At 45.0% G+C, this 27,696-nt stretch overlaps 1 protein-coding gene across 2 annotated transcripts in view; it reads right to left on the bottom strand.

Moving 5' to 3' along the window:
- LOC142563140 (uncharacterized) overlaps positions 1-27,696 on the bottom strand; it is a 94,251-nt gene that overhangs the window by 30,799 nt on the left and 35,756 nt on the right. For both annotated transcript variants that reach the window (XM_075673686.1, XM_075673685.1), the window contains exons 3-4: positions 15,522-15,647; positions 9,832-9,900 (exon numbers count right to left, since the gene is read on the bottom strand). In XM_075673686.1, the coding sequence (XP_075529801.1) occupies positions 9,832-9,900; positions 15,522-15,647 (195 nt within the window). The remainder of the gene's footprint in view (positions 1-9,831; positions 9,901-15,521; positions 15,648-27,696) is intronic.

The following is a 27,696-nucleotide window of genomic DNA, read 5'->3' as shown; positions in this document are numbered from 1 at the left end:
CAGATGTACAACCCTGGCAAAATGGTGCTGCAATCTAAACTAGGCATAAAATTATCTATATTGTGCAAAGTTTGGGAGGATATAAGCAATAGGTAATAAAAAAAATTTAAGCGAAACCTAATACTGATACTGATAATTTGATACTGTTCTAATGTATGTCAAGTTTTAATCGTTCAGTGTCTTTTCAATTCATCTTTTTTATTTTGTCCTCGCCGTCATTTTTTTCTGATCATTGCATAAGTTGCATTGCATTTGTGTCCGTTTTTCATGTTTATGTGTATGCACATAAGTATTCATGTGTTCTGCCCCTCCTGCTTGGGCAGCCATTTGGGTCTGCCTTATTGAACAAATAAAATGTAAACAATAATTAATCACGAATTTCAGAATAGCCTCATGTATTAACTTAATTTCTTAAATATTATGTATGTAGTGGAGGTCCGGTTAAGGCGAGTGTCGTTGTAATACCATTATTCAAGTGTCCTGCAACCTTTATTTCTTTCTTTATTACACACACATACATTTCATTATACAAGATACGCACACTCTGTATGGTCCCATAGACAATGACTAGTACGGGGCCCATTTTAAAATATACGAAATGGCTACAAAATAGCGGTAGTAAAGAGTTTCAAATATAGTAACAAAGAATACAAAGAATACAACATTTGGCAATAAATGCAGGAATAACGAGCAATGGTAGTGCATGGATTTGCGAAATGAAAACATGTTGTACAGGCATTATTATTAGTTCTTTCGGAAAGTTAGCAACGAGAGCAGGGAAATTGCAACACTTCGTAATAAAAACAAGGAAAGCCTGATGAAATAATACTTGTACATGGTTTAACAAAAAGAGAACAGAACAATTAGTTTAAGAAGCAGGGATAATAACTTCGAAATAATACTTTTTATTTGCTCTCGGCAAGTTCTGCGAGTTCCTTATGTAACGTTGAATACCATTCCACGCCTTGGCTCCAGCATCCTGTAGCAGTTGTTTACCGTAGGCATTTTTATTCGCGGGATATTTAAGTTACCAAAAGTGTGGTTCCGAGTGTGCCGTTGTGGTGCGCTGAGTAACTTAATAGGGAATGGTTCGTTGTATCATAATATTGTTAATACATGTGGCTAATCATAATTGCCGTACGAAATTAAAAGGCGAGAGGTTCAGCATAGACAACAGGGGTTTGCTTGATTCACAGTATCGCGAGAAAGTTATCGTACGTATAGCTCGTTTTTGCAACCATCATACTGGTTCATGGTAGGAGTTATTGTCGAACCCCAGGATTCCACATGGTACAAATGGCGGCAGTTCACTAGAGTAAAGTATGAAATAAGGAGTATTGAAACGTCAAAGTATTCACGACCTTGCACGAGGGCATAACTACTTGAAACTTATTTAGAGCACACAGTGTCTAGCTGAAACTGCCAATTTAAGCAGGTGTCTAGAAGCACACCATGGTATGAGATCGAGTTAGTACTATCGAGGGGGCAATTTTTGATACGTAGTATTATATCATTAGGCGGAGTAGTATTATTTCTGGAATGGAATACCATGCATACAATGTTCTTGGCATTATAGGTAAGCTTGTTAGCAGTAAACCAATCAGAAATTTTGGCTAGTTCAGTAGTCCTTTTTTCTTCTATATCTGAAATATTTTCACCAGGAATAATAAGGGCGGGGTCGTCAGCATACATGAGCATTTCGGCAGTGGTATTGTGGCAAGTCATTTATGCATAGCAAGTAAAGCAACGGACCTAGTACCGAACCTTGTGACACACCTGTTTGCATGGACTGAAGAGAAGCAGTGATGCTGTTAATTTTTACCATTTGTTGACGACCTTTAAGGTAACTGTGTAAGAAAAGCAATGTTGTGTTGCAGAAGCTATATTTACGTAATTTTTAAAGTAAGCTATTGCGGTCTACGGTATCGTATACTTTCTTGAGGTTAAGAAAATCTGCTACAGCGAATTTGTTATATTGAAGGGCGGCAATTAATGTTTGACTTAGTGTGAGCACTGCTGTGTTTGTAAAACGCACTGGCCAGAACTAATTGTTGATGTAGACATAACACGAGATATTTGTCCAAAAATAGATGTGTGTGTCTTGCGATTATTTTTTCGGAAGTATTGTTAGGAACACTCAGTACAGATATCGGGCGGTAGCTAGAAGCGTCGGATCCGTCCCCCTCTTTATAAGCACGGGCAACTTCGGCCATTTTAAATGTCCATGCATATGTTCCACTGCGTAGTGAGTGGTTGAATAGATCGCATATTATGTGTCCCAATATATCAATATTATCTTTTTAAACGCGCGCTACAATCTTTTGCAGGCACGGCGCTTTAGTGATTACCAGCGAACTCACAATAGGCATAATTTCATAAAGCTATATAATATTATTGCGAAAGCAATACTACGCCAGGTCTAACCACTCGTCGCGTATGCCGTGGCCCCACCAGAGTACCGGCGCTGACGTCAGCTCTCTCCTTTGCTATGACGACGGGTGACGTCAGCCGCCGCAGCTAGAAGGAAGTCGCTCGTCGTGTGTGCCGTGGCTCCCGAGCCGACGCCGCGCCTAACAGGTGATCTCTCCTCCGTTGATATGAGGACCTCCTCGCCTTGCGCTCGCCCCGTGGTGGCTTCACTGGGATAAACAGCGGCGCTCTACGCGTTGGTTGATCAGTCTCGCCATGGAAGTTACCGACGAAAAGTCTATATCTGAATCTAGTTGCTCTGCTGCTTCGAAACAGTTAAATTCTATTGTAGCGTTTTCATTGGAGTCAATAAAAAGTGATTTCATGAGTGAAACAAGTATTTGTCTTTAACAGAGAACGCAGATTACCACCAATATAACAGAGGTAAGCAAAGCAAGTTCAAGCTAAACCAAGTCCGACATAAATTTACAGCACAGGCATTTATTATTATTATTTGTTTTGAACACATATACACATATATACAGTTAACAGGAAAGGGAAGGCGAGGAGCAGGCTAGCAACTGCCACCGGAAGGGGCACAACGCCTGCCTACTCTTCTGAAGGGAGGTGACAGCAACACAGAAATGGAAGATAGGAAGGAAGGGAGGAAAGAGGAAAGAAAGAGCAACAGGACAAATCTAAAGACTAAAGTAGAACACAGTACACTAGCACGTTGTTCCGCCGAGTTTCGACTCTGCAGCCGGAATTAAAGTGACGCCGCATCGAACTGCCTCCACAATTATCAATCACATCCATGGCTAGTTTGCTACGCGGCTAATTGTGCGCTCCACGATGAGACGCCAAGTATAGCTGCACGCAATCACCGTTTCACTGGTAGTCGGTTCACAATATACACTACAAGGTGTTTGAACCCGCCACTTCCCATCTTCGAAGGAAGAAGCGTTAGGACACAGTACAGATCACACACAGTAGGGCCGGTCACTGAAGGTCACGCTACTACAGAATGTTGAACGTTCACGCTACAAACGTGAACCTAAGTTAGTTAGCTCTAGGAAGGTTAGTAGGGCGCGATGGGCCTGATCACGTTTAAATGCACAACCACTGGGGTATAAGCATTCCTCGAGTGTCGCACACCGCAGGCCAAGGAGGTGATAGTTTCTCACTAGCGACATGCGCTGCGCACTGAAAGCGGGACACTCAAATATAAGGTGCTGAAGTGTCTCGTAGCAGCCACAAGACGCACAGAATGGACTTGCCAGAACTACAAGCGTAGCCATGCAGATATTGTTTTCGCGATTCAACCAGATTTACAGAGCTAAAATACGGCCAATTTTTATAACGAAACTATTGGTCGTGGAAATAGGTTCATAAGAAGCTTTTCTACGACATGGCAGTGTTTTAGCCAGTGAGCGACCAACATTTGTAAAGGAAGTGTTAAAGTCATTGACTGTTTTCTTAGTAACGTTATCAGGTACAATTTTTTCATTGCGAGTACGTCCAGTTGTTTCGTTGATTATTTGCAAAGTTTTCCGAGAATAACCAGAAGCGTGTTCAGTAACGTTGGAGTAACAGTATTTTTTTCGCATTTACGCGACACTGCAACAGATTTATTACGGGCAGCCTTGTACACAATTAGAAGATGGACATTATGCTTATCACATTTCCATTTATGATACCAAAAGTTCTTTGCCTTAAGCGCATTTAATATATTCATGGTCATCCATATGTACCATTCGTACCATCCATTGGTATCTAATATGTATGGATATTGACGATAGTTACGGAGTTTTAACGGAGTCTGTAATAACTATAATTACATTATTAAATTCTTTGTCTACGTCATCATGATAAACCTCCTGCCAACTTATTGAAAGTAAAAAGTTACGAACCTTTAAATAATCTATTCTGTCAATTTTGTGGCCAGCATGGCGTACCATAGGCGCTTTTTCTAACGTGACAAAGCTTGGTATGTTATCGGTGACAGGCTGGTCAAAAACGCCTGCTGTTGTTTCAGTAGGAATGCTAGTGAGCACATGATCTAGAATGGTCTCTGATGTGCCTGTCACCCGAGTACGCATAGAGATTAAATTGCGAAAATTATATGATTTTATTATGTAAATAAATTCTTTGCTGCTAGCGTTCAAAACAGCAATATTTATATTGCCAAGAATTACAACCTGAGTACGGCCAGTCCTTGTCAGGGCTGAAAGAATTTCCTCAAGTTTGTCAAGAAAACAGCTAGTGGGCTGTGTTTGTGGCCCACAAATCACACCGACAATCAATCAATCTTTTATTTTCATTCTGTCAATGATACAGAAAGAAGGACTGTGACAAAAAAGCTGCTTTTCAGAACAGCTTGACTACGCCACAGCCCCATGGAAAAATTTCGGAGCGGTAACAGCACTACCGTAAAATAAATGAAAAAATAAACAACAACAGAGGATTCGATCTGTAGAAATAGTGCTTCAATATACATTATGCTAAATCTGAATTCAGATAGTATAGATAAGGGGAGTCCGTTCTTGGCGAAAAGGGCTACCCCTGCGCCGCGCGAATGAGATGCACGTTGCTGAAATATCCCTTTATAGCCAGGTACGGTAAATGTTTCTTCCTTTCTCAGCCATGTTTCACCGGCTGCAATAACGTCATAATGTTGTTCATGCTACGAAATAAACAATGGAAGAAGGTTAAGGTGTTTTCGTATACTGCGCACGTTGTAGTGCAAAAACGTTAAATTTCTTTTCAGGTTAGATTTGCGAACTTCAGCCGTTGCAAGCTTAACTTATTTCTTTAAGGTCCTCGATAGATGACACTTGTAGTATTCGAGAGTTTTCACTTGTACGCATACCTTTCCATCGACCACCCATGCAAACTTCCAGTTCTCCCATCTTGCCTGCATGGCTTTACCCAGCAAAACTTTGTTCTCAGCATATAAATCTTCGTTCACGTATATCGGCGTGTTATTTTGAAAAGCCAGCATTGAACTATTCCGTGGGTACTTTTTCGCTGCTCTTAAGAAGATATCTCTGGAGGTCGTTGACACAAATATTGCGACAATATTAGTGGGAGTGCTGCCTTTTGTGAGAACACGCTGGGCAGCGTGTTCAATCGTGTTCGAGTTTTGGCACAGCAGAAACCGACAACTCTGGTAGCGAAGGCCACATCATCCGTAGTAAGGTTCAAGGCTCCGCCTCCTTAAGGCAGAAGGCCACATTCAAAACTCAGTTTTCTCGCACAAGAATGAGTTTTTGCTTTGTACATTTTATGTATGCCCAAAGGTTCCGTTACAAACAAGGTTATTTTCCTATCATCCTTACTTTGCGAGTTAGAGGGAGGTTTCCTACCCATACCTTCGTGTTGCTCAACCGAAGCCACACTGCATTAGTTCCCAAAGGCAGTGCTATTATTTTATAGGAATGTTATTGAAAACGATTTTTTATTTTATGTTATCTCTAACATACACGGGTGTCGTTGTTCTAAGTTGTGCATTTGTCTGTCTTCAAAAGTCTAGAAACTGCCACAATGGCTATATGACCTCAGTGTGTTGTTCTTGACATCTTTCGCAGGGTTTGGAACATTTTTTTTTTTACAGCGAAACTGTATGTGGCTAGTGTTCCGTGTATTTTTTGTGCGCGTCCACAAAACTGTCGTCATCAGTGGTTCATACGCCCGTAGGCACTTATGCTCCAGCAAGTAAGCAAAAAATTGCAATGGCTCATGACACCAGGTGTATGTGTGGCAATCGCACTCCTAAACTTCAATAGCCCAGACTGCCCAGCTGTTCTCAAATAAGGAGAAAGTTGTCGCTTAGCCTTAACAGGCACCGTCTTGTTAATCACATGTTTCTTAAAGGTGACGTCCGCCAAGGGTTTGGTCAGCAAATGGTTTTGTCCTGAAAATAACAAAATGCGGGGACTTGTATACAGTTCATACACATGTTCTATAAAGCTTACTGGCCTAGATCTATTTTGACATTTGATTACGCATGCGGTTATTTTGCACTAATGATGGACACTGCAAACTCCTGTGAATCCGATTACCATGCTAGCTCACCTCTCTACAAATATAGTGTTTCTCTATCAGCATGCTTACATTCTACATTAAGGTACCGTTACAAGGAAGACTGTAGATACCACACCAAAGCTCCTTTTGAAGTCATTTGTCACATCGTCCTGTGTTCTACCACATACCTGTGTTCTACCACATACCTCCTTATTCTGTTCGCTGCATTTTGCCTGATTAACTTGAACTGTGTTCTGAATAAAAACATTTACCTTACCTTACCTTGTGTTGGTGCCATCCATCTGCACGGGACACTCGTACAAGACGGCCTCTGGATACTTCGAATGGCAAACAGCAATGGAACTATATGCTGGCAACTTTGGCTTTGACTAGGAAAATCAGAAGAAAAAAAGTATTCACATTTAGATGCCTGTTAAATGCTCCTGTGAGTGGGCAAAACAAACGGAAAGAGAAAGCTAATGTTCGTTACAGAATAGATATTCAAGAAGCGCGGACTCGCTGCACTACATTACAGTGAGAGCGTTCATTGATTTTCATTCTTTTTCTTTTCTAGCTGCACGGGCAAGGTTCTCGAAGGCGCGGTTATCCGTGCATGATATAGATAGCTCAAGCGGTTTATGCACGGTCGGGATATTTTTCTTGCGTAATGCGGTAAAACATCAAATAATCGCCAGAACTATTCGCCGCGAACTACTCTTCGCAAGGTCATATAGGCCCGAACCAATGACATGTGAATGCTTTTACGGCACGCATAGCATGCAGCCTGCGGCTGTGCAGTCGATATGTCCTATTCACCTGCTGCTCTTCAAACCTTAGCATAAGATTAATTCTACTTTATTTCGGTAAATTAGCTCACTTTGTAAACGAAAAATTAATGTTTCCCAAAAGCGATCCGTAGCGGTGTTTGCACGTAGAGACGGTGACAGCGCCGCCACCTCGCGAACACACCGTTGTTAGGACACTATTTTCCACATCGTCGTTCAGTGCTATATCATAAGGGCGGACAGCACATTCGTGCACAGCATTTCACGTCTCTCAAAAATGTACTTACCCAGCAACGCAATCGCAGTATGCTTGGACGACGGCCCCTGCTCCGCCTTGACCAAACGTTACGACTTTCTTGTAGTGGCCAGCTTTCATCGAGCACAAACATGCTGCGCAACACAAGTTCGGTCCCTGTTGGTTGTCAGCGCATCACATAGTCGATCCGGCGAAAGTACCTCTCCTCTTGGAACATCCAGCCTTGATTCAGCTGCCGGTGCGACTCGCCGAAATGGCTGTTGATCATGTTGTCAGTCACTGGCGGCGCCAACTCCAAATCGCAGCTCCACTGACCGCCGGAGTCGTGAAGTTTCTTGAAGTCTTCAATGGAAAACATGCCGAAGAAAGCTTCGCAAGAGTCGACAGGTGGTTACGAAAATCAGCGGCGACGCCACACCCCAACGCACCACACCAATCACACCACAATGCGAAGCAACGAAAGCTGTCACGCCGCCGCGTCAACCGAGAGCCACCGTATTTGCATTCGGCTCCCGCCGCTAGAGGCGTTCTCCCATCGTGAAAAAGGTCAATTGTGCGCGCTTTATACAAGTCAAATACGACATTTTCGCCCTTTATGTACCTCAAGTCCGCCGTGAAGTACTGATTATAGTCCGAAAGCTACGGGAAACGGAATCGCTTTGTTCAGAGGCTCGTAAACTAGCTCAGTTGGTTCGATATCTACACATTTTTGTGCAGTCGATATGTCCTATTCACCTGCTGCTCTTGAAACCTTAGCATAAAATTAATTCTACTTGATTTCGCTAAATTAGCTTACTGACACGCTACAGCAAGTCCACCAATCCAATTAATTTAGTGACACCACGGAACACGTAGCCTTTTCACGCATTCAACTATGTTCTGTGAATATTTAAAAAAAAATACATCCATTTTATGAGCAAAATGTGCTGCGACCATTGTGCTGTGAAGCGCAATCAAAATATGAACGCTGCCAATGTGAAGGCAACCGTTGCTATGTCGTAACGGAGCATATGCGTTGAACGATGAGTTTCGGCAGCGTAGCTTTTGAATAACAAACGGACTTTGAGAAGGTCATTTTTGAGAATGTCTTTCTTCTTTGAAATCGTGAAAATATCGCCAATTACTCATTCGAGTCACTAAAATTGTTGCTTATTGCTAAATAGAAAACTTTGTCATAAGCAGACAAATTGTCGCTAAATCTAAGGTCACGGTCGCTAAAATGGGAACGATGATTAATTACAGGTAAAATATTAAAAGAAAATCTTATTTTGTTTTTACAAAGGTTATACAGCCCCAACATGTACTGGATGATGCAAGAATTGATAGGGTCAACTTGTTTTGGAATGTCCATTTGCAAGGCGCATCCCGCAAGCGGCTCGCATCGCGATGTACCGTAACCCTTAATTGTTCTGCTCGCCTGGCTGAGCGTAATCTGCAATAGCATGTGACGGCGCTACCCGAAAGACAATTCTAGCTGGCTCGCCCAAATTGGCTCGCCATTCCAACATTGCGAAAGCTGATGGCCAGCGAAGCTGTTAGAGAACCACTCAAATGCCGTCGATGGGGATATGAAATATTTTTTTGTTCTGCCCAGTCTTAGCACGACACCGTTGTTGAGCATTACGATTTTGCACTCTTCGACGCTCATCCTATTCACACTGCTCTTCGGGAGTCTTAACTTTCTGTGGTCTAACCATAGCGGTCTTGCCAGGCAGGTCTTCTTCTCATATATGAAGTTTTGTGACGTCACTCACAGATTCGTTCTGCTGTAGTAGCCCCTTTCCAACTGGAGCAGCGTGTGCAACCGTAATCTTTAGTGGAAAATACACGCGGGGAGAAGGAACGTGCCTCGCATTGTTCACAGGCGTCTTGTCGTCCAATATGTGGTTTTGACGCTTGTTCTGTGCTTTTCTTTATTAAAATGAATACTGAACTGTGTGTTGTATGCCTGATTCCAAAGGATATATGCACTTTTCTTTGTTCAACGTTTTATTTTGCTGACGGACACGAAAAAACCGGCCAACTAGAGGCCAACAGCCTGGCTTTAAAAATTGTGTACTTATGTGGCCGCAGTTCTGAGAGATCTTGGTCGGGACTCCAGGTACCGTACTTCCCGTTTTGAAAAGTGGGTTGGGTAGCCTACTTTGCCCTAAACCCACTTCTCAAAGTGCGGGGCAAGCCCCCCCCCCCCCCCCTCACCCGTATGTACGCATATGGCTGCATATAGATAGTTTCCAAATCGCTGGACAGGCTGCAGCTTTACTTATTCAAGGATTGCATGCTAAGGCGAATGTGAGTGCTGTAAGTGCAGAAACATACTATCTGCAATGGAAGCAGCAACGAAAGTAGTTTGCTCACCTTCTAAAACTTTCACATATCTTCCAGAATCGTGTAAGTACTTCTGCGAAAGCGCACCGTCTGCGAGTTCTGTCATAGAAAAAAATACGTATAGTTTTAGTGCACGCAATGCAAGCGATTGCTGTTTTAATTCCAGGCATAAATTTTGTTGCATCTTTGGGGATGATATAATGCTCCATATCTGAAATTCGATTTTCTTATGATGACAAGTAGTAACTAAAGCGTAATATGATGAAAGCGTAGCTAACTATGGGTAACTGCGGCTGGCCGCGAGACGTTACACTATCATTCCATACCAGTTAACTTAATGCCTGCGCTTATTAAAATAGAGAAGTCACATTGCGCGAATGTTACCTCTCGATTACAAATTTCATAATAGTTGAACACTATTAAGTAATGCGGCTGCTATATAGCGACAGCAAATTTATGGACACTCCAGGCGCATTCATGCCGTCGCCATTGGCGCCATCGTGATGTTTCGTATAATGTCAAAGGACGATAAAATCGGTGCCGCGCGCCGTATGCTTCATGCTCGAGTGAAAGCATGCGAGGGTGACCCGGCGAACGCGGTTCAATCTCGCGAGCACGAACGAGGAAGGCGGAGCGGAAGCACTTCCTCTTCTGTCGCGCGCGAGGCGCGAGGGTAAGGGGAGGAAAGCCGAAGGAGGGGAGGGGAGGGCGGGGGGGAAGTTTTTTCGCCTGTGGTTGCTTACAGTCACGGAGTAAGACATTTAGGAGGGGAAACTCCCGTCAGCGCGAGCGAGCGCGGGCGACCAGATGAGGTCACAATTGTTGTATGCGCCGACGGGGCCATATACAGTGGCGGCGCCATGCGGCGCATCGGAGAAGCCGCAGCGAAAAAAAAAAATGCAGCGCCCGGGCAGGCCGTTCCGGCGCACTCTCAACGGCGGTAATTTCTTTCCAGGCCGCCAGGAGCCGCCAGCACGATAACGGCTCCGCGGGCTTGTGACTTTTTCTGGTCGCCGCAAACAGCGGAGTTTCCACTCCTAAATGTTTCTTGCTCCGTGCTTACAGTGCAGCCGTGCGGGCGCCGTTAGTTGTAAGCGGTCAGTGACGTGTCCAAAGGCAGCGCCCGCGCGGAACTCTTCCTTCAAAGCGATCTGCGATGTTTGCAGAGTTCGCGTAGTGCCGGTAGCTTCGTACGCGCTGTGCTCTCGACGTTTTATTCGCGTTGAAGCCAGACATGGGACGAAGGTCAGTTCGCTCTCTGCTGCAGCAGCGATTCCTCACTGCAGAGTTTTGACGGCGAGTTTCCGCGGTCACCGAGCGAGATGTTTTCACGTTTACCTGGGCGCACATGACAATGTGCTTGTTAATTTAGTTAATCATCAAAGGTTTACAAGTTTACACGGTTGATAAAACTAATATCATTACTTGGTATTGCTATATACTAACTGGCTATCGCAATCAGTGCTTTGCCTTAGGGACTAAACTCTAAATTATTTATATGGCGGCAAGCTCCAGCAGCCTTTCGTTTACGCAAATATCCAACCTGATGCAGAAATAGAAGGGACCACTGCTCAATACATGATAAATATCATGGTGAGTAAGGTCCAACTTCACAGTGCTATGCAAATATGAATCTTCTGACCGGAAATAACGGCGAAAAAAAGAAACAACCAGAAAGCTTGCCTTCGCGCATACGCGCTGCGCGGTAATGAGGAAGTAAACGCGTCTTGCGGATGGGATGCATTCTAATGGCGCAACTTACGTATGCTTCCTTGGAAACCATGACGCTTTCAATGCGTTCGTCGCACACGGTACCAGTCAGCTACTGCGCTCAACAAAAGGTTCGATATAATTTGTGCGCGTCCGCAATTGCGTGTTTGTGTGTGTGTGCGCATGCATGCCTGCATGCATCTTGGTTCGACTCTTTAAGCACTCGCACAAAGCTTGACTGTATAGAGATAGATTCCAAGTACTTGGAGCTGCTGCATTTTTGATGTGGAGACGTTGTTCGCTACGCGCTCCTTCGGTTGGAATCACTAACAACAAGACGTAAGTACTTGCTCCGTAAGTACCTGCTCCGTAAGTACCTGCTCCGTGCAATCAAGATGGCGGCCGTCCAGTGTTCCATCGACGCTTTCGAAGATTCGGATGATGCAGCCGGAGTCAAGACCTTCAGGTCAATCGTGTCCGAAGCAAGCGCCCTGAAGATCGAAGTTCAAGCAGCTCCGCCGCGAACTGCAGGCACTCTAAAGAATGTTTTCTCAGGAACACGAGGCTGCTAAAGAAGTTGAAGCTCTAAAGCCATCCCCTGTTCTGGAGCTGCAAGCAAGTCAAAAAGTCTGTTGCAACCTACTCACTCCTATTGTTGAAGGCACCGTGTGCTTGCATGTGAAAACTCGTGAAGGCTCCGACGCTGCCGGATCATCTGCCAGTAGAGTCAAACGTCGCAACGATGATCGCTAACCATAATTTAGAAAAGAGCAATGGACGCTAGGAACGAAGTTACTACACACACGTCGAACAGCTTTTCTGAAGGCACTCGCGAGCGAATTCAGCGACTTTCATGGCCAGTTCTTTATCGCACCTGAGAAAATATATTACTGCCTTGCTTTACCCAGTTGATTTTTGTTTGAACAGCTTCACAGTTGCAGGAGTAGCTCTACTCGTCTTTTCCTCCAGCCCCCAAGCGAAATATTTCCTATGCATGCACCACCCCAAAAAAGATTGCAATCATAAGTACGTGGGTTGATGTTAAAATCGCACAACTAGGACCACGATATGTATAGGACTAGGACATGACTAGGCCTCCACATGACTGCATCATGACTAAGCAGCGCATGTTCGAAGCTGCGCAACGAGTTGGAAAGACTTTTGCCGACTTCGCATACCGCAAGTTAGACCTTATGGAACAATGCAATTACCCCGTAAAGCAATCGGAAAAGTGTCAGGCCATAACGACTACAGTTTCACCTGAAGCCAAGAACTACGTCTTTGAGAAGACATTTAGGCTTATGGAAGGCATGATTAACTCCTTCTTGCTCTTTAACCAGACCAGAAAGCCTGCGGAAAACATAGAAATTATGGTTGTTGACGAATGCGAGACGCCCGCACCAAAGACCGTCAAACGTCCTGTCTCGGTAAGTAGGCCGAATAATCCGTGCGCGGAGTGCATGCACTCGCAATCTTCGGAATATGAGGTGCAGAAAAAAAAGTCTGCCTCAAGGAAAAGAAATGCGAAAGCGAGGTTGTCTTCGTCACAGCATCGAAATCATTTATCGCCCCGAGTTTTCAGCAGATCCCGAGAGGACACTTCAGAAATTCGTAAACCGTGATTGAACTCCCAGCGAAGTGGACATCTTGCCACCCAGTACCGTCTGCTACTAACTTTGTATTTCATTTACGTTTCAGAAGAAATTCGAAGCTTTCAGTCTAAAGCAACTGGGAAACGACCAACTGGTGACGCCGAAGCTCACGAACAGACATCAGTGATGGACAGCGGATTTCGCGCTACAGAAGTGGGTACCTTTTCTTTTCCGGTCGTCATCAACAGACTGATGAATAAAGGCATCCTTGATGCAGGCGCTCTGAAAAGTGTTGACTGCACCACTGGTTAAGCAACTCACACATTTCAAGATGACTCTGTTGCTGTCCCTCGGTTATCGTACGTAAGATTGCTCCTAGGAGGGCACTTCTTACAAGCCTCAAGAGCAATCATAAATTAGGGCTCGCAAATAGTCACTTTTTCTGTTACTCGAAGGCAACAAAAGGTCCACCTGATTAAAGAACCAGCAATTCCAGCTTTGTGATTTTGACTAGTTACGGTGAATTGGCCTCGCATCTCGGTGACAAATATCGAATGGTGGTCATCACAGGGACAAAGCTCTTATGCGACCGTTTATGCAGTTATCTTTGAGCCGATGGTTGCAGACGCTTCACTAAAAGCGGCCAAGGTTTTGCTTGGCCTCGTCGAAGAAACAAGCAGCATACAGGGCATTGAACTTTCTGCTCAAGAATGTCAACCGATCCTCCAGGTTTCAAGTCAGCCTTCCCCGAAGGCCTTTCATGCACCACAGCGTTTGAAGTCGTTGGCCCGCAACATGGTACGATAAAAGTTGGAGACGTTACCTATAACATCGGGACGGCATTATCCTTGAGTGAGCTGCAAGTTCCGAAGGAATTGTTGACGCAACATACCACTGCCGTTGCACAGTCTACTACCGACATAGGTTCCAGCAAGGTTGACTAGCATCCTATTCCAACAGGAAATGCGAAGCCTATGTGCAAGATCCTTGCAGATTGTCTCCTACGCAGCGCGCTCATACGCATTGTTCATACGCAGGAGTTCATACGCATTTCGGTTCTAGTAGCGAAGACGGGATGATACGCATGTGTGTTGATTACCGACATCTCAACGTACACAATGATGCATAAACAAGGTGGATGTCGAGAACGATTACACCATTACACGTCAAATCTTGTTCTGACTGGCGCCACTCTTGGTTGATCCGTAACAATGTTACTCCACGCCCTACCACGATGGTTAAATGCAGATAAAAGCAAGCGCCGATAATAACAGACGACTCGTTAAAAGCGTTGAAACAATCTAAAAAAGTTAAACATGCCTATTGGTACGAAGCACTGGCAGAGAAGAAGCTGAGGGAAGTACAGAGGAGGACGACGCTCGCTATTTTGTACGCACCGTTTTCCATTTCGTATGCCGCTGAACGACTTGTACGTGTATTTTACTCCGCTCCCCGTAAAATTTTGGTGCACGTGCGGGGTATGCATCCCCCATATATATCGCAAACACGCTAACTGGGATGTACAGTGCGCTTCCGGCACATGGCGAACTCTTGCGAATATATTCCGCTTGTACACACCAACACGAAAGCAGTGGGATTAGGTGTGTGGAAAAAAAGTAAACGCATTAGGGAGCGAACAGGCCCGAGCATGCACTTTGCCCCTCGTAGACCGTCAGCCGTCATTCTGAAATCAGCAAGGGATGACATATCAGCGCAAAGGCATTGATTTCTCGCTACATCCAAGTCAAAGCACCGTACCAGAGCGTCCGAAAGCCTCCCCGACTCATGAAATGCCCTCCATTGGGAACGCTGCGGTGGCGTGAAGGATCCGGCCATGCCCACCACTAAGCTTACGCTCTCTCATTACGAATGACACAGCCGGAGCAAATCCTGCCAGTGCGGGCAGTGTCGGAGGCCATGGCCACACTAATCTACTTGGTGATCTAGTGTTGATGCAAGACGGCACTGCAACGTTCTGGAGGTTAGGCAGAGTGCTGTATTTGTTGGCACGACAAAAAAATTGCGTCTTCCGCGCTTCCTCCGTGGGATCCGTGCAAAAACTGTACGCCCTTGAAGCATCTCGTTCAGAAAAATGGCTGGAATGCCGGAACGAAGCGCATGCCCCCCCGTTCAACCAAGACGTGCTCTGGTGGCATCGGGGCTTGAGAGTACGCACACGTGCCGGGATCAAGCAGTTCGCTTGAATACTGGCAGAACAAACGGACGTCCCGATTTCACGTCTACGGCACCATCGCGTTCTCGATAATTATTGGCTGCGAAACCTGGGAATGAAGCAGCGGCTGCTGCAGAATTTGTGACTTACAAAAAATACATCTATCAAATTTTTATTCGACATCTCGCGCACTTCTTCAGGTGACAAGAATGCCAGTCTAAATACAGCATGTTGTCTGGACTTACCAAATGTTGTTGCATTAACACAATGGCAACCGTCGCGTTCTTTCTCGTTACCGCAGTAGCCAAATGCAAATAGCTTTACTTTGCAAAGGAAATCACAAATGGTGGGGTAATCAGGGCATCCCCATCCTGAAAAAAAGGAAAAGAGGTTTACATCCGACAATGATCACATGAATGAACTGCCTCTCAACCTCCTCCGGGCTCTATTCTTTGTTAAATTTTATATGTACATGTACGCAAGTATTGCGTACATTATCGATATTTTGCACAAGGCATGTCCACGCCAAGGCGGAACGACCAGTATATTTAGTCGCGCCAATGCGTAGTTTGTTAGGATGTGTATTTTGTTAGCCGAATCCTATAAGTGCCCATTATCCGACCATTGCTTGGAATACTAGAAGTATGATGTCATTCTATGGTTAATTAGGCTGCGCTTTTATTCTCTGTGTACCATAGGAGAATTACGTTCCCTGCAGTATTGTTTATGGCAACAAGACCTTGCTGCACAACACCCATGAGTTACTCTAGAAACTGCATATCAGTGTTAGGCATGTTTCATCAGAATAATATTGACACATCAAGGGCAACGTACACTAGCTTCCCAGACAGCACAGCAGAAGGGTCTGATGTTACCAGTGAGTCTCGAGTGACTGCGCCTAGGAAGGCCTAACATAGCTTCGGTATCAATGTTGGTTATACTGATGCACGAGATCTCCAGCAGTGACCCATTCCAGCAGTCAAACACCAACTATAGGCAGCAGCAGAAATATTAAGCGGCCATGTCGAACCCACATTACCGCTAGTCTGCCAGTGCTCGCTGTACTTTGTAGCACAATGGTCAGCGGTGTCCATCTAATTTCTGACTCCCTAAATTGACTGAGAAGCCGAGAAGCCGTCCGTAGCAACGTGGGGCATTTAATTTTCTACTCAATCCACTACATAACTTGTATCAACCAAATCATGCAACAGATGCTAGGGATGTACGTGGAATAATTAGGGAGCTCTTATATTAACTTCTTGTTCTTTGTTGAATATGCTATGCTCAGGGCATAATTCTAATCAGTTAACATATGGGTACTGCGATTTAATGTCGCAACATTCACGCTGAAGTCTTGCGTTGTGGCGGGTCGAGGTGGTAATTGTAGTTAAACGACACGTAAGGCACGATTATCCAGGTTACGTGTAACACGTTTGAGCCTTTCCGCAGATACAAACTTTCTAAAACTTGACTTATGGCTATCAATGAGGAAATTCCTGTCCGCTACGCAAAATAAATTTAGACATACGTCAATAAATGCAATTATAAGCGTGTATAGTAGGGCACATTTAGAAGCCATAATGTTTTATTGGCGCCATCTACCCTTATTCATCGCGGAAACTCAATGTTACTAGACCGTTTCTATTCACCTGTGGGAAGATTGGACTGCTCAACAAAAAAATAAATAAATTGCTTCGCCGTTATAGAGGTAGCAATGGAACAGATGTGTCACCATGTCAAATACCTCTGAACGCGCGCGTTCCAATTTAGGCGCCTTTTAACGATAGGATGCTTGCCGCAATGCTACTTTCACGGGCAAAATAACATAATTTTTCTGATCAGAGTAGTGTTGTAATCAACTTTAGGACATTGTGCAGTAGGAGCTATTTCACAGGGTATTATTGCCACACAGCTTGAAAGGGGAGAAACAATACTAACGTTATTTTGTTATTATTCTAAAAAAATGCTGGCTAAAGTTCTAACCGAAAATACAGCTTCTTTCAGAGTTTTCTGCGGCAGTTTGAGGATGCTTATAATTTCAGCCTTTGCACCTTACTGCAAAAACGTTCGTTCGAGTGCTTGTGCGTTGTGATACTGAAATTTAGATGCAGGTGTAGACGAGAAACACGTTTCTTTTTCATATGCTTTTTCTGAATAATTCTGGATCCAGATCCACCGAGTGCTTATTGTGCCTTTTGAACTCCTTGTAAACGTAAGAGTGTTTTAGCGACATCGCCAGCAACTAACGTCGCTCACACTTGAATCAGGTGCGACTTTTATCATTCACAAGAAGTGGAATCCGTGCATGCCTCACAAACTTGTCCGCTCAAAGCCACAAGGACAGCTGCTTGCAAAATCCCATGACGACTATTAAGCCGACAAACTTCAGAGGTACCTATCAAGAGTTTTATGCACAAGCGGCTGCTTAAAACATTTGGTTGCCGAAACGATTACGGCCACTTGGGCAACCAATGGCGCCAACTATTAGAAATGCTAGTATGTGGAGTACTACAGCTTCCAACGTTAAGTCTCGCCCCATCATCCTGCCGATTTCGCCACTCGAAATTAGAACATAACTTTAAATCACTCTACTGAGCTTAGACGATGAGCAAAACTGGAACAAGGTAAAAGCAGGTGCCAAAGTTTCGACAAGTGGACTTGTCTTCTTTAAGGCGACATATGGTTTCCTCGCCAAAGTATATATAGGTTGGGTTCTTCTAAAGGGGACAGGGCGTACGGGTGGTCGGCGCGGTAACGAGGGAAGGTGTGTTACAGGCGAGGGTGTCGATTTGAGAATAAAGGAGTGCTGTGCACAAGGCCAGGGACACGGCAGTCCGTCAATCACGTGTCAACGTCCGTGTGTCAGCCGGCGTGTCCACGGCGTGCACAGCAGTCCTCTATTATCTGTTTCGCTGGTGGTCGTGGGCCATTGTGTCTCTGAAAGAAATAGTAGAACGAGCGGCAGAAACCGGTGCTCGCTAAAAAAGAGAAAGTACTGAAATCTTCTATATAAATAAATAAAAGAAAAAAATAGACGGAAAGAATAAGAAGGGGAAAAAAGAAGAAAATAAGACGAAAAAAAGGAAAAAGAACCGCTAAGAAACCAAACTAACTGTTTCCTATAGCTTGAAATTTAGCATAGCGAATAGATTCTAAAGCTGCCTTTGAAACGTTTATGCCTATTGGTTGCAATGTCTTGAACTTATGGGTAAGGTATGATTCCCTGTATTTTCTTTCTCGTTCAGAACGGAAATTCGACTGTAAGATGTAGACTTTACGTTCATCAAAGGTATCACTTGGTTGGTTGAAATGCTAGGCGACGGCTTTGGGAAGCTTTTTAGCTGTGTCCGCGTGCTGTCCGTTCAATCTGACGTTCATTGATTGTCCCGTTTCACTGATATATTGTTTCTTACAGAAGGAACATTCAAGCATATCAATCAGATCCGAACTTGCACAAGTGATGCTAGATTTGACTTCGTGTGTGTAACTATTTGCGGCGCTTTTAGTTTTAATGTCACTTTGAAGGTGCCTGCAGGTCTTGCACCTGTGGCGACAACATGCTTTTATTACAGGGGATGCTGCTGGGCTGACTTTTGCTTGCACTAACATGTCTTTAATGTTCTTGTTGCAGCCGTAGGTAACCTTTGGCACATCCGGGAACGCTGTTCTCAGACGTTCGTTACTTGATAATATTGGGTGGTAATTTCGTGGGATGTTTTTTTTTTATGTCTGGAAGTGCATTAGAATATTTTGTTATAAAGGCCGGTGGTCTGGCAGATTCTGTTGTAAGCTGTTTCTTCGATTATTGCGACTGCCTCTCCAATCTTGACGCGACATCATAAGCTCTATTGAGAGCAACTTGGGGATAGTTCCTTTCCGCTAGCGTTATTTTGAGGTCATTTAAGTGATGGATATAATTGCGGTGTTCGCTGCAGATTCTTCTTATTCTTTTCGCTTGTCTGACAAAAATTCCTTGCTTGCAGTGTCGCTGGTGATGACCCTTGTGGTCTAAATATTGCTGGCTCTCCGTAGGCTTCCGGTAAAGTGTCGTTGTAAGTTTTCTATTTTCTATATAGACCGTCGTGTCCAAGAAGTTGATCCGACTAGGAGAGTCGTGAGCAAAAAATGTAATACTCGGGTGAAAGAGACTGATATGGCTAATTAAGTCGGTTAACACGCTTGTGCCGCTTGTGACGACGACGTATTTATAATGTGGGAACACAACAGACCATGTACCAACTTTTTAATGCTAACATGGGTCGCTTGTTTTGTGGCAGTAGGTGTGTGCCGCTCTTGGATGTTATGACGGCGGTCCCTGGGGCAAGTAGCAGAATCTATTATCTCTGCGAGCTTTAACCTGCAAATAAACACGTATCATGCGTAACAGTTTTGCTAGAGGTGCAGGGTATGCGGACCACACAACATGGTTCTGCAATAACATTGATCTTCGTCGAAGCAGCCGTCTTGCTGGATTTTCTCCATTACCGCTGGTGGTCGTGATCTCATGCGATGCAGGCGGAAGCCGGACTGTGCGCCGAGGCCCAACTTGCGTGGTCACAAGTGACCGTGGTAGTGAGCACGGTGACCTTGGTGTGCCGTGTACAATACCGACAATCAACAAAATACCGTCGACAGACCAACTGTTTTTGAACGGACAAAGAGAACGCTGAGGGAAACGCTGACCATCTACGTGTCCTCTTGCCACAGCAACTAGGATGACACCTTGCGATTCATCTGCTATGCTCGTAACTCTGCGAACAATGAAACAAATTACCGTTTCATATTTTGCCTTTTTCTACCTTCGTTATGCTTGATCGGCGCGCCGTTTCCTTCACACCATCCCACAATTTCCTTGATACACTGACGATTCAGTCACCAAGACATTCTTCCTTGCCGAAACAGCCTCCCGGATGGCACGTCATCGTACGTTGGCCTCGCAGTAGCGCTGGAATCAGCCATGTGACAGCACTTATCAAGCGGTTCCTTAAGGTATACGGGATTTAGTGTGATTTGGACCCCACAGCGCAGGTGCGGCTGGTGCTGCGAGCGTTTCTCGCACTGTTTAGGCCCGTTAACTATCTTCTGTAATTTGATTTTTATAACTTAAGTGGTTGCGCGTCCGCTGTCTATAGTTCGATGGTGTAGGAAAACAGAGGTCGTGCATGCTGCGAGTGTTAAATGCTATTACCGCATTAATGCTCAGTGATTCTCCTAACGTGCGTCATCTAGGAAATGGTTGTAACACTGCGAGAACAGGCATCGAAGAGGAGTACGACAACGGTAACAGGGGCGAGCTGCAAGATCCAAGCGGCTAGCTGCGCGATCGATTATCTCCGTTAGCCGTCATGTGCAAATAAACGCACCTCATCTGTAACAATATCATATTTTGCATTTTTGGTTCTAAATTACGGCAAATCGCTAATATGAGTAAACGGATTCTTTGGTAACTCTAAACTAATCTGATTGCTTGGGAAATGTGGATATTTCACATAAAATTAATTCGCAATGGTAACTGGAATTCTTGAGAAAATATTAATGTATTCTTGTTTCAAACCTATGAGTGACTGTGCTCTTATGAAAAAGAAATCTATGTATCAACACCTGCACATATTAGGTAACCCATTTATATGCTTCGATTACAGCTTGGCAGGGACGAGGCATAGGTTCCAGCAAAGTGTCAATGACCGCTTAGGGTATCATCATCCATTCTTGCTGCAGGTGAGCAAATTTCTCTTTGGCATCGGTCGCGGCTTTGTGCTACAGACGGAGTTCCTATTCTTCCCAAAGGTGCTCGATAGGGTTTAGATCCGCAGGTCGAGTAGATCGAGCAGGGTGACAAAAATCGGACCTCTTTACAATAGCGGATGTGAGCTTCAGGTTGTTGTCTCGCTGTGATATAAACTGACAGCCAAACTTTCTGTCGCTGCCGAATACGCGTTTGTACACTTCCTCAGTGATTGCGCCTCAGTTCTGTGAAGACAGCAGAGTCTATGAGGGGAGAAGCAACATCACACCAGCACAATTCCTTCGCTTCGCTTCCCAGTAGCAATCCTGTAGTGAGGATCGAATTGGGTTCCTGTAGGACGTGGTGCGTAGTACATTCCGTCCCTCCTGAAGCGCAAAACTTGTGTTCGTCTTACCAGACGTCCTTTTGGCATTTCTTGATGTTGGAAAGTAGCAGCGTATTCCTGATCTACGCCGCGGCACCCTCGATGGCGCGGACGACCTCGTCTTTTTCTCGCCGTCTTTTGCGAAGCCAGCGCATGAGCCACAGCGAATGGCTGCGGCGCGCACCTACCCCATCAGTCGACAATGACGTCACGAGAGCGGCGCGAAACTTGCCTATCGTGCGCTTTTAGTTTCTCCTTGGTTTCTCGCGCGCGCTATGCGCCTGCCGACCGGTGGTCGCCCTACCTAAGGTGTTTCCCAAGTTTTTCCGTTTTTCCGTAGAAATCTGAGCTTCGTTCTCTGTGGAAGTGCCTTTGCTGCTCGTTTCATTGCAGGGGCAGGTAAGAGAAAGGGCTAGCCTTATTTTCTGTCCCCTGAGGAGAACGGAATGTCGTGCTCCGGATGCAGTGGTTTCATTATAGCGGCAGAAAGGATTTCACCCCTTCTAGGCACATCCTTTTCTTTTGCGAGATGAGGGTTACAGTTTTCTTTATATCTGTGGGTGGAGTTGAAAGGAAATTTTAATGCTATTTGCATAGCCGGACTCTTCCTTCCGGTCAATACAGAGCACGCCTGTGACTGTGCATATAGGTTTCTTAGGTGAGCCGCTGAAATTTGGGCTGACTCTTCATGCTGTGACAAAGCTATCTTGTGTTTTTCCGCGTGCGTTAGTTTTCAAATGTATGTAATTTATAAGTTAATGCCAATAACACCTATTATGTATTTGTGTGTGTGCATGCGTCGGCGTGTGGTCGAATGTATGCCTGTGTGCCGTGTGTGTGTACGTGTGTGCGTGTCTGTGTGTGCATGTGTGTGTACGTGTGCGCGTGTGTTCGTACGTATGTACGCGTGTGTGTGTACGTGTGTGCGTGTCTGTGTGTGCATGTGTGTGTATGTGTGCGGGTGTGTTCGTACGTATGTACGCGTGTGTGTGCCTGCTTGTATGTGTGTGTGTGTGATCTATGCGCCTGTTACTTGTGACGCTAAGGGACTTCTTACTCTTATTGCGTGCTGCTGTATCTTTAAAAAGATTCAACGTGGCGAGCATTTTTTGTTATTGTTTACGTACTCTTTTGCACAGTGCCATTGGTACAAAAGCTCTTGGCGCACTCATTTCGGTGAATTCACTTTAAGTGGACTGTCAGATTTCTTCTCGTTTACCTTCTATTAACTTTTTTAAGAGCCACGATTATGAAACAAATTCTCGTGTATATCCTACGCTGCTTACATTATATGCGCTCAATACACCCCTGTCTTACAGACAGCCAAAGTGGCGATGGTGAGCCAGTATGGTATGGTATGATGAACTTTATTTAATGTGCGGAAGATCAACCTTTAGGTTGACGCAGGCGGCTCCCACGTCAGGACAGTAAGGTTTAACCTTACCGCCGTATCGTGGGCCTTCTGGACGGCCTGTACTTGATCGGAAAGAACTCCACTGTGTAGGGCTCGCTGCCACCAGTCTCTCTCTTCGTCACAGTCTGTGAAAGTCACAGGACACTGCCAAAGCATGTGATCCAGAGTAATGATGCCATTACACCTCTCGCAATTGATTTGTACCTCTCTTTCAGGATAAGGCTTTCTTTCCTCTGATCCATGCAGCATCTACAAAAGCCGCATGTTCTCTGTCGTGTTCTATCTCTTGCAGGAGAGCTTTGGCCCTTGCATTTCGTCGTTCCAGGTTGTGCACCGGGTGCATATTTCTGGGGAAAGGAGTCGTCTTGATTATCTCTCTTATGCTATCTTTTAGTTCTACTGTGCCTTCACCTGAAATTTTGGATTCGGTTGGGCACCACCCTACCTCTTCTAGTATTGCTCTACCTGGTCTTGTTCCAGAGAGCCTCTCTCTGTGGGCAATTTGCTGAGCTTCAGTTATCTCGGCTATTGTGTGGTGGAGCCCCAGTTTCATTAAATTATTATCCGGCGTGTTAATTGGTAACCCCACTGTTGTTCTGACTAGCCTTTTAATTAATCTGTTCAACTTGTTTAGCTCTGTGTCCAACTGAGCATCCCAGCTACATAGAAGTGACACGAGGCGAAAGCGTGGACCAGTCTCATGGCGCTCTCCTCTCCCAGCCATCTGTGTCTGTTAGTGATTCTCCTTAGCAGTCTTATTACCTCCACAGTCTTGCTTGTGATGTGTCGTATTGTTCTTCCGTTTGCCCCGTTTGCCTCCAGGAATAACCCTAAAACTCTAATGGATTCTACTTGCTTAATAGATTCGCCTGCCTTCGTGGTTAGTACTAACCTGGGTTCTTCCTCGGGAACATATCCCCTCGGTTTTCTACCCCTTCTTTTGTTCTTGAGTACAAGGAGTTCAGACTTATTAGCAGAGCATTTGAGTCCCATGTCTTCTAATATAGACTCTACCTCATAAATGCTCTGCTGAAATCTGCTTTCCGCATGTCCCATACTTCCTTCAGCGGTCCATATAGTCACATCGTCTGCATAAATAGTAAAGTGTATGCCCTCTATCCCTTTTAATCCCTTTGCCACTATTGACATGGCCAGGTTGAAAAGCATAGGTGACAAGACCGGCCCTTGTGGCGTCCCTCTGTCACCAAGATCCATCTTCTTTGATTTAATATCCCCGAATCTAATGTGCGCTGAACGATTGCCAAGAAAGGTTTTGACCACTTCATAGAGTTTTCTCCCCAATCCCAGTTCGGAAATCACTTCAAGTATTGCTCTATGCTTAATTCTGTCAAAAGCTTTTTCGACATCCAACCCCAAGAGAGCTCGAGTGTTTTTTTTTGGTTTAGCTAATAGCAGTTGATGCTTGATTAACAACATGGCATCTTGTGTGGACAAGCCTGATCGGAAACCAATCAGATTGTACGGTAGGATGTCATTGTCCTCCACATATTTCGTTAACCTGTTCAATATGACATGCTCCATTGTCTTCCCTAGACATGATGTTAACGAAATTGGCCTCAGATTATCCAAGTTGAGTTGTTTGCCCGGCTTTGGTATTAAGATAGTACTGGCCGTCCTCCATTCTTCTGGATATACCCCATCTTTCCATAGTTCATTAATGTATGTGGTCAGATATTTTATTGATTCGTCGTCCAAATTCTTAAGCAATCTGTTAGAGGTGCCATCCGGGCCAGCTGCTGACCTACTATTCAGCTTATACAGTGCCGTGCGTACCTCACTTTCGGTGAATTCCTGATCCATATATTTGCATTCTACCCCTAAGTAATCGGCATAACTCACATCTTGATCCTCTTTCCTGAGGGGCAAGTATTTAGTAGCCAATCGCTTCATTATGCTCTCTGCGCTTGCAGTCTGACTTTCCTGGTGTACAAGTTTCGCCACTGCCGTACGTCTGTTCGATTTGGTGCCTTTTTCGTTGAGCAGATGCCTGAGCAGACTCCAATTGCCTCCACGTTTTACCCTTCCGTCTACACATTTGCACACCTCATCCCATTTTTGTTTCTGCAAATATCGTGCGTGTTCCTCTATACCTTTATTGAGCTGAGCAATTCGTTTCCTAAGTCACCTGTTTAAGCGTTGTGATTTCCACTTTTGTAAAATCGATTGCTTGGCTTCGATCAAATGCGCCAATCTACTATCAATTTGTTCGACCTCTTCCTCTGTCTCTATGGCCTTAGTCGCTGCATTCAAGTCGTCCCTAAGCTGAGCCACCCACTCTTGTAGTCTGATGCGCCCCTTTCTATCTTTGTCTGCTCTGTCTTTTCTGATTTTTCTAAAGTGATCCCAGTCTATGTAAGAGAAATGCTTTACCTCCACCCCCGTCGTTTCCACCATTGTGTGTAGTATATAATGGTCGCTTCCTAGGTCCGTCCCAGAGTGGATGCAGTCTGCCCTGGGTAAGTTATAAGTGAAGGATAAGTCCGGGGTAGTGTCCCTACACGTGGAACTGCCACTACCTGGTAGGAAAAGCTGGGTCCGTGATAAGAGAAAGGCCTATATCCGTGCTTGGTATTCACTTTTTCGGAGCGCTTCCGCTTGTTTTTATCGAAACATCTTCGAAAAAGCAATACAAAAAGAAATGTCGGAACGTTCTATCGGAAGCCTACTTCAGTCACGACAGTTCCACAAGGAACACCCATATAACGCTTCAAAGGGCAAAATAAACAAGTGCGCGAATCGACACTAGTGCGGCTGCAGCGAGCCCATGGAGGGTTGAGCGTGCTGTGCGCACTGCGCCGGCCCTGGGAGGGGAGTAATCCTATGAGCATGGAGGAGGAAAGCGCGCGCGCGGAGGATATTGGCGTTACTTCAGCGATCGAGGGGTAAATACCGCCAGTCTTCCAACTTTGCCGCCACGGCGCGACCTCCTCGCCCCTTGCTATCCGGCCTCCCCCCCCCCACCGCATTACGTACATGTACAAGAATTAAGGCGGATTAGGGTGGATTGATTTGGGTGAAAGCGGATTAAGTCAATTAGGGTGGATTAAGGTGAATTAGCTTTGAAGAAGGAGGATTAAGAGTGGTTAAGATGGATTAAGGAGGAATCATATAGATTAGGTGGATTAGGGTTGATGGAGGCGGCTTAACGTACAGTAGGCTTTACAAGGCTTTCGCATTCGCGTCTGTTGGCGATACCTAAGGACACCATGAATTTTCGGAATTTGCTTTGAACTTCACTTGCACGCACGCATGAGTGGGCGATGATTATTGTTTTATTTTCTCACGGATACAGGCAATGTGCAGTGGGTGTTCACATGATCGCGCACGCCTGCTTTAATTGCTGCATTTTTTAAAACCACCTTTCTGCAGTTTTGTTCTGTGACGAAACTTTTTCCATTGATTTAACACGAGCAGAAATCTTTGCATCAATTCGCTTTCGTTACGAAAGTCGAGAAACCAATCATTACTGTGGTCATGGGGAAGTAATGCACAGAATACTCTGCAGGCAATTATGTTTAGCACTGCAACGTCTCTCACCCTAATCTACTGTCATCCTGCTCACTCGATTTTAATCCTCTTTAATCCACTATAATACTTAACCAACCTTAATCCACCCTAATCCCCCTTTATGCACATGAATCCCCCTTCTTCTGCCCTAATACACCTTCATCTACCTTAATCCACCTTATATTTCCCTAATACACGTTAATCGTCCTTAGTCACATTTGTCCACCTTAATAGAATGACTAATCAATCATTATAAATTTTTCTAATCAGTAAGCATCTCTTATACATGGCTGGGCATGGTTTGGTTCGCTTCTGGCCTTTCTTGGGTCACCTGATGTTTAGTATACCTCACAACGTGACATTGCAACAGAGATCTAAGGCTTTCGCCTAATAGGCGACATGCACAGGGATGTGGCACAAAAAATAATAGATCAAATGCAGAAAGTACACGCTCTCAGCATGAGATAAGACGGGGAATGCGGGAGATGTAAGTTCAAGACGATGAGCAAAACGTGAACAAGGTGAATACAGGAGCCAACGTTTCGACAAGTGGACTTGTCTTCTCCAAAGCGACGTACGCTTTCCTCGCCACAGTATATATAGGTGGGGTTCTTCTAAAGGGGAGAGGGTGTGAGGCGGGAGGATGCGGAAACGAGGGAAAATGTGTTAGCGTGTCGAATTGAGAGTAAAGGAACGCTGTGCACAAGGTCAAAGCCTTTCCTGTACTCTCAATTCGACACGCTAACACATTTTACCTCGTTTCCGCATCCTCCCGCCTCACACCCTCTCCCCTTTAGAAGAACCCCACCTATATATACTGGGGCGAGGAAAGCGTACGTCGCCTTGAAGAAGACAAGTCCACTTGTCGAAACGTTGGCTCCTGCATTCACGTTGTTCACGTTTTGCTCACGATCTCATCATGTGGCAAAAATTGTCTCGAGAATAGAACTCACCTCAAAGCTCCTCTTACACAGTATACGCCATTCATACGGTTTTAAGAAAAAATCAACCTGCCTATAAACGTTGCCTTCAGCATCATCGATGCCGTTATCAGCATTTCTAAAAAGTTTCCACATCACTGGGGCGCGCAACTTTCCCAAGATAACGCGCCTCCATAGAATGCTTCGCAGGGCCTGGGAGAGCGCAGGAGAAAAAGCATGCCGTCCGCAGCGCGCGCAGCCGGCGGGCGAGGAGAATCGAGAAGGAAAGCGCCGCGGATGGATAGTGTCGCTACTTTCAATTTATCAAGGGGTTTCAGGTGGCAGTAGAGCTACTGTATATGGCTTCCGCAGGGAGCCAGAGTTAGGCTTCTGTTTTCCACGTGCCGCTCCGTTGCCATTCACCAAGCGCTGCCACGTGGAACTCCGT

The sequence above is a fragment of the Dermacentor variabilis genome, chromosome 11, assembly GCF_050947875.1.
Source record: "Dermacentor variabilis isolate Ectoservices chromosome 11, ASM5094787v1, whole genome shotgun sequence".
Classification (NCBI taxonomy): Eukaryota; Metazoa; Arthropoda; class Arachnida; order Ixodida; family Ixodidae; genus Dermacentor; species Dermacentor variabilis.
Note: the sequence above shows the minus strand (reverse complement) of the source record. Positions and strands in the feature narration are given on the sequence as shown.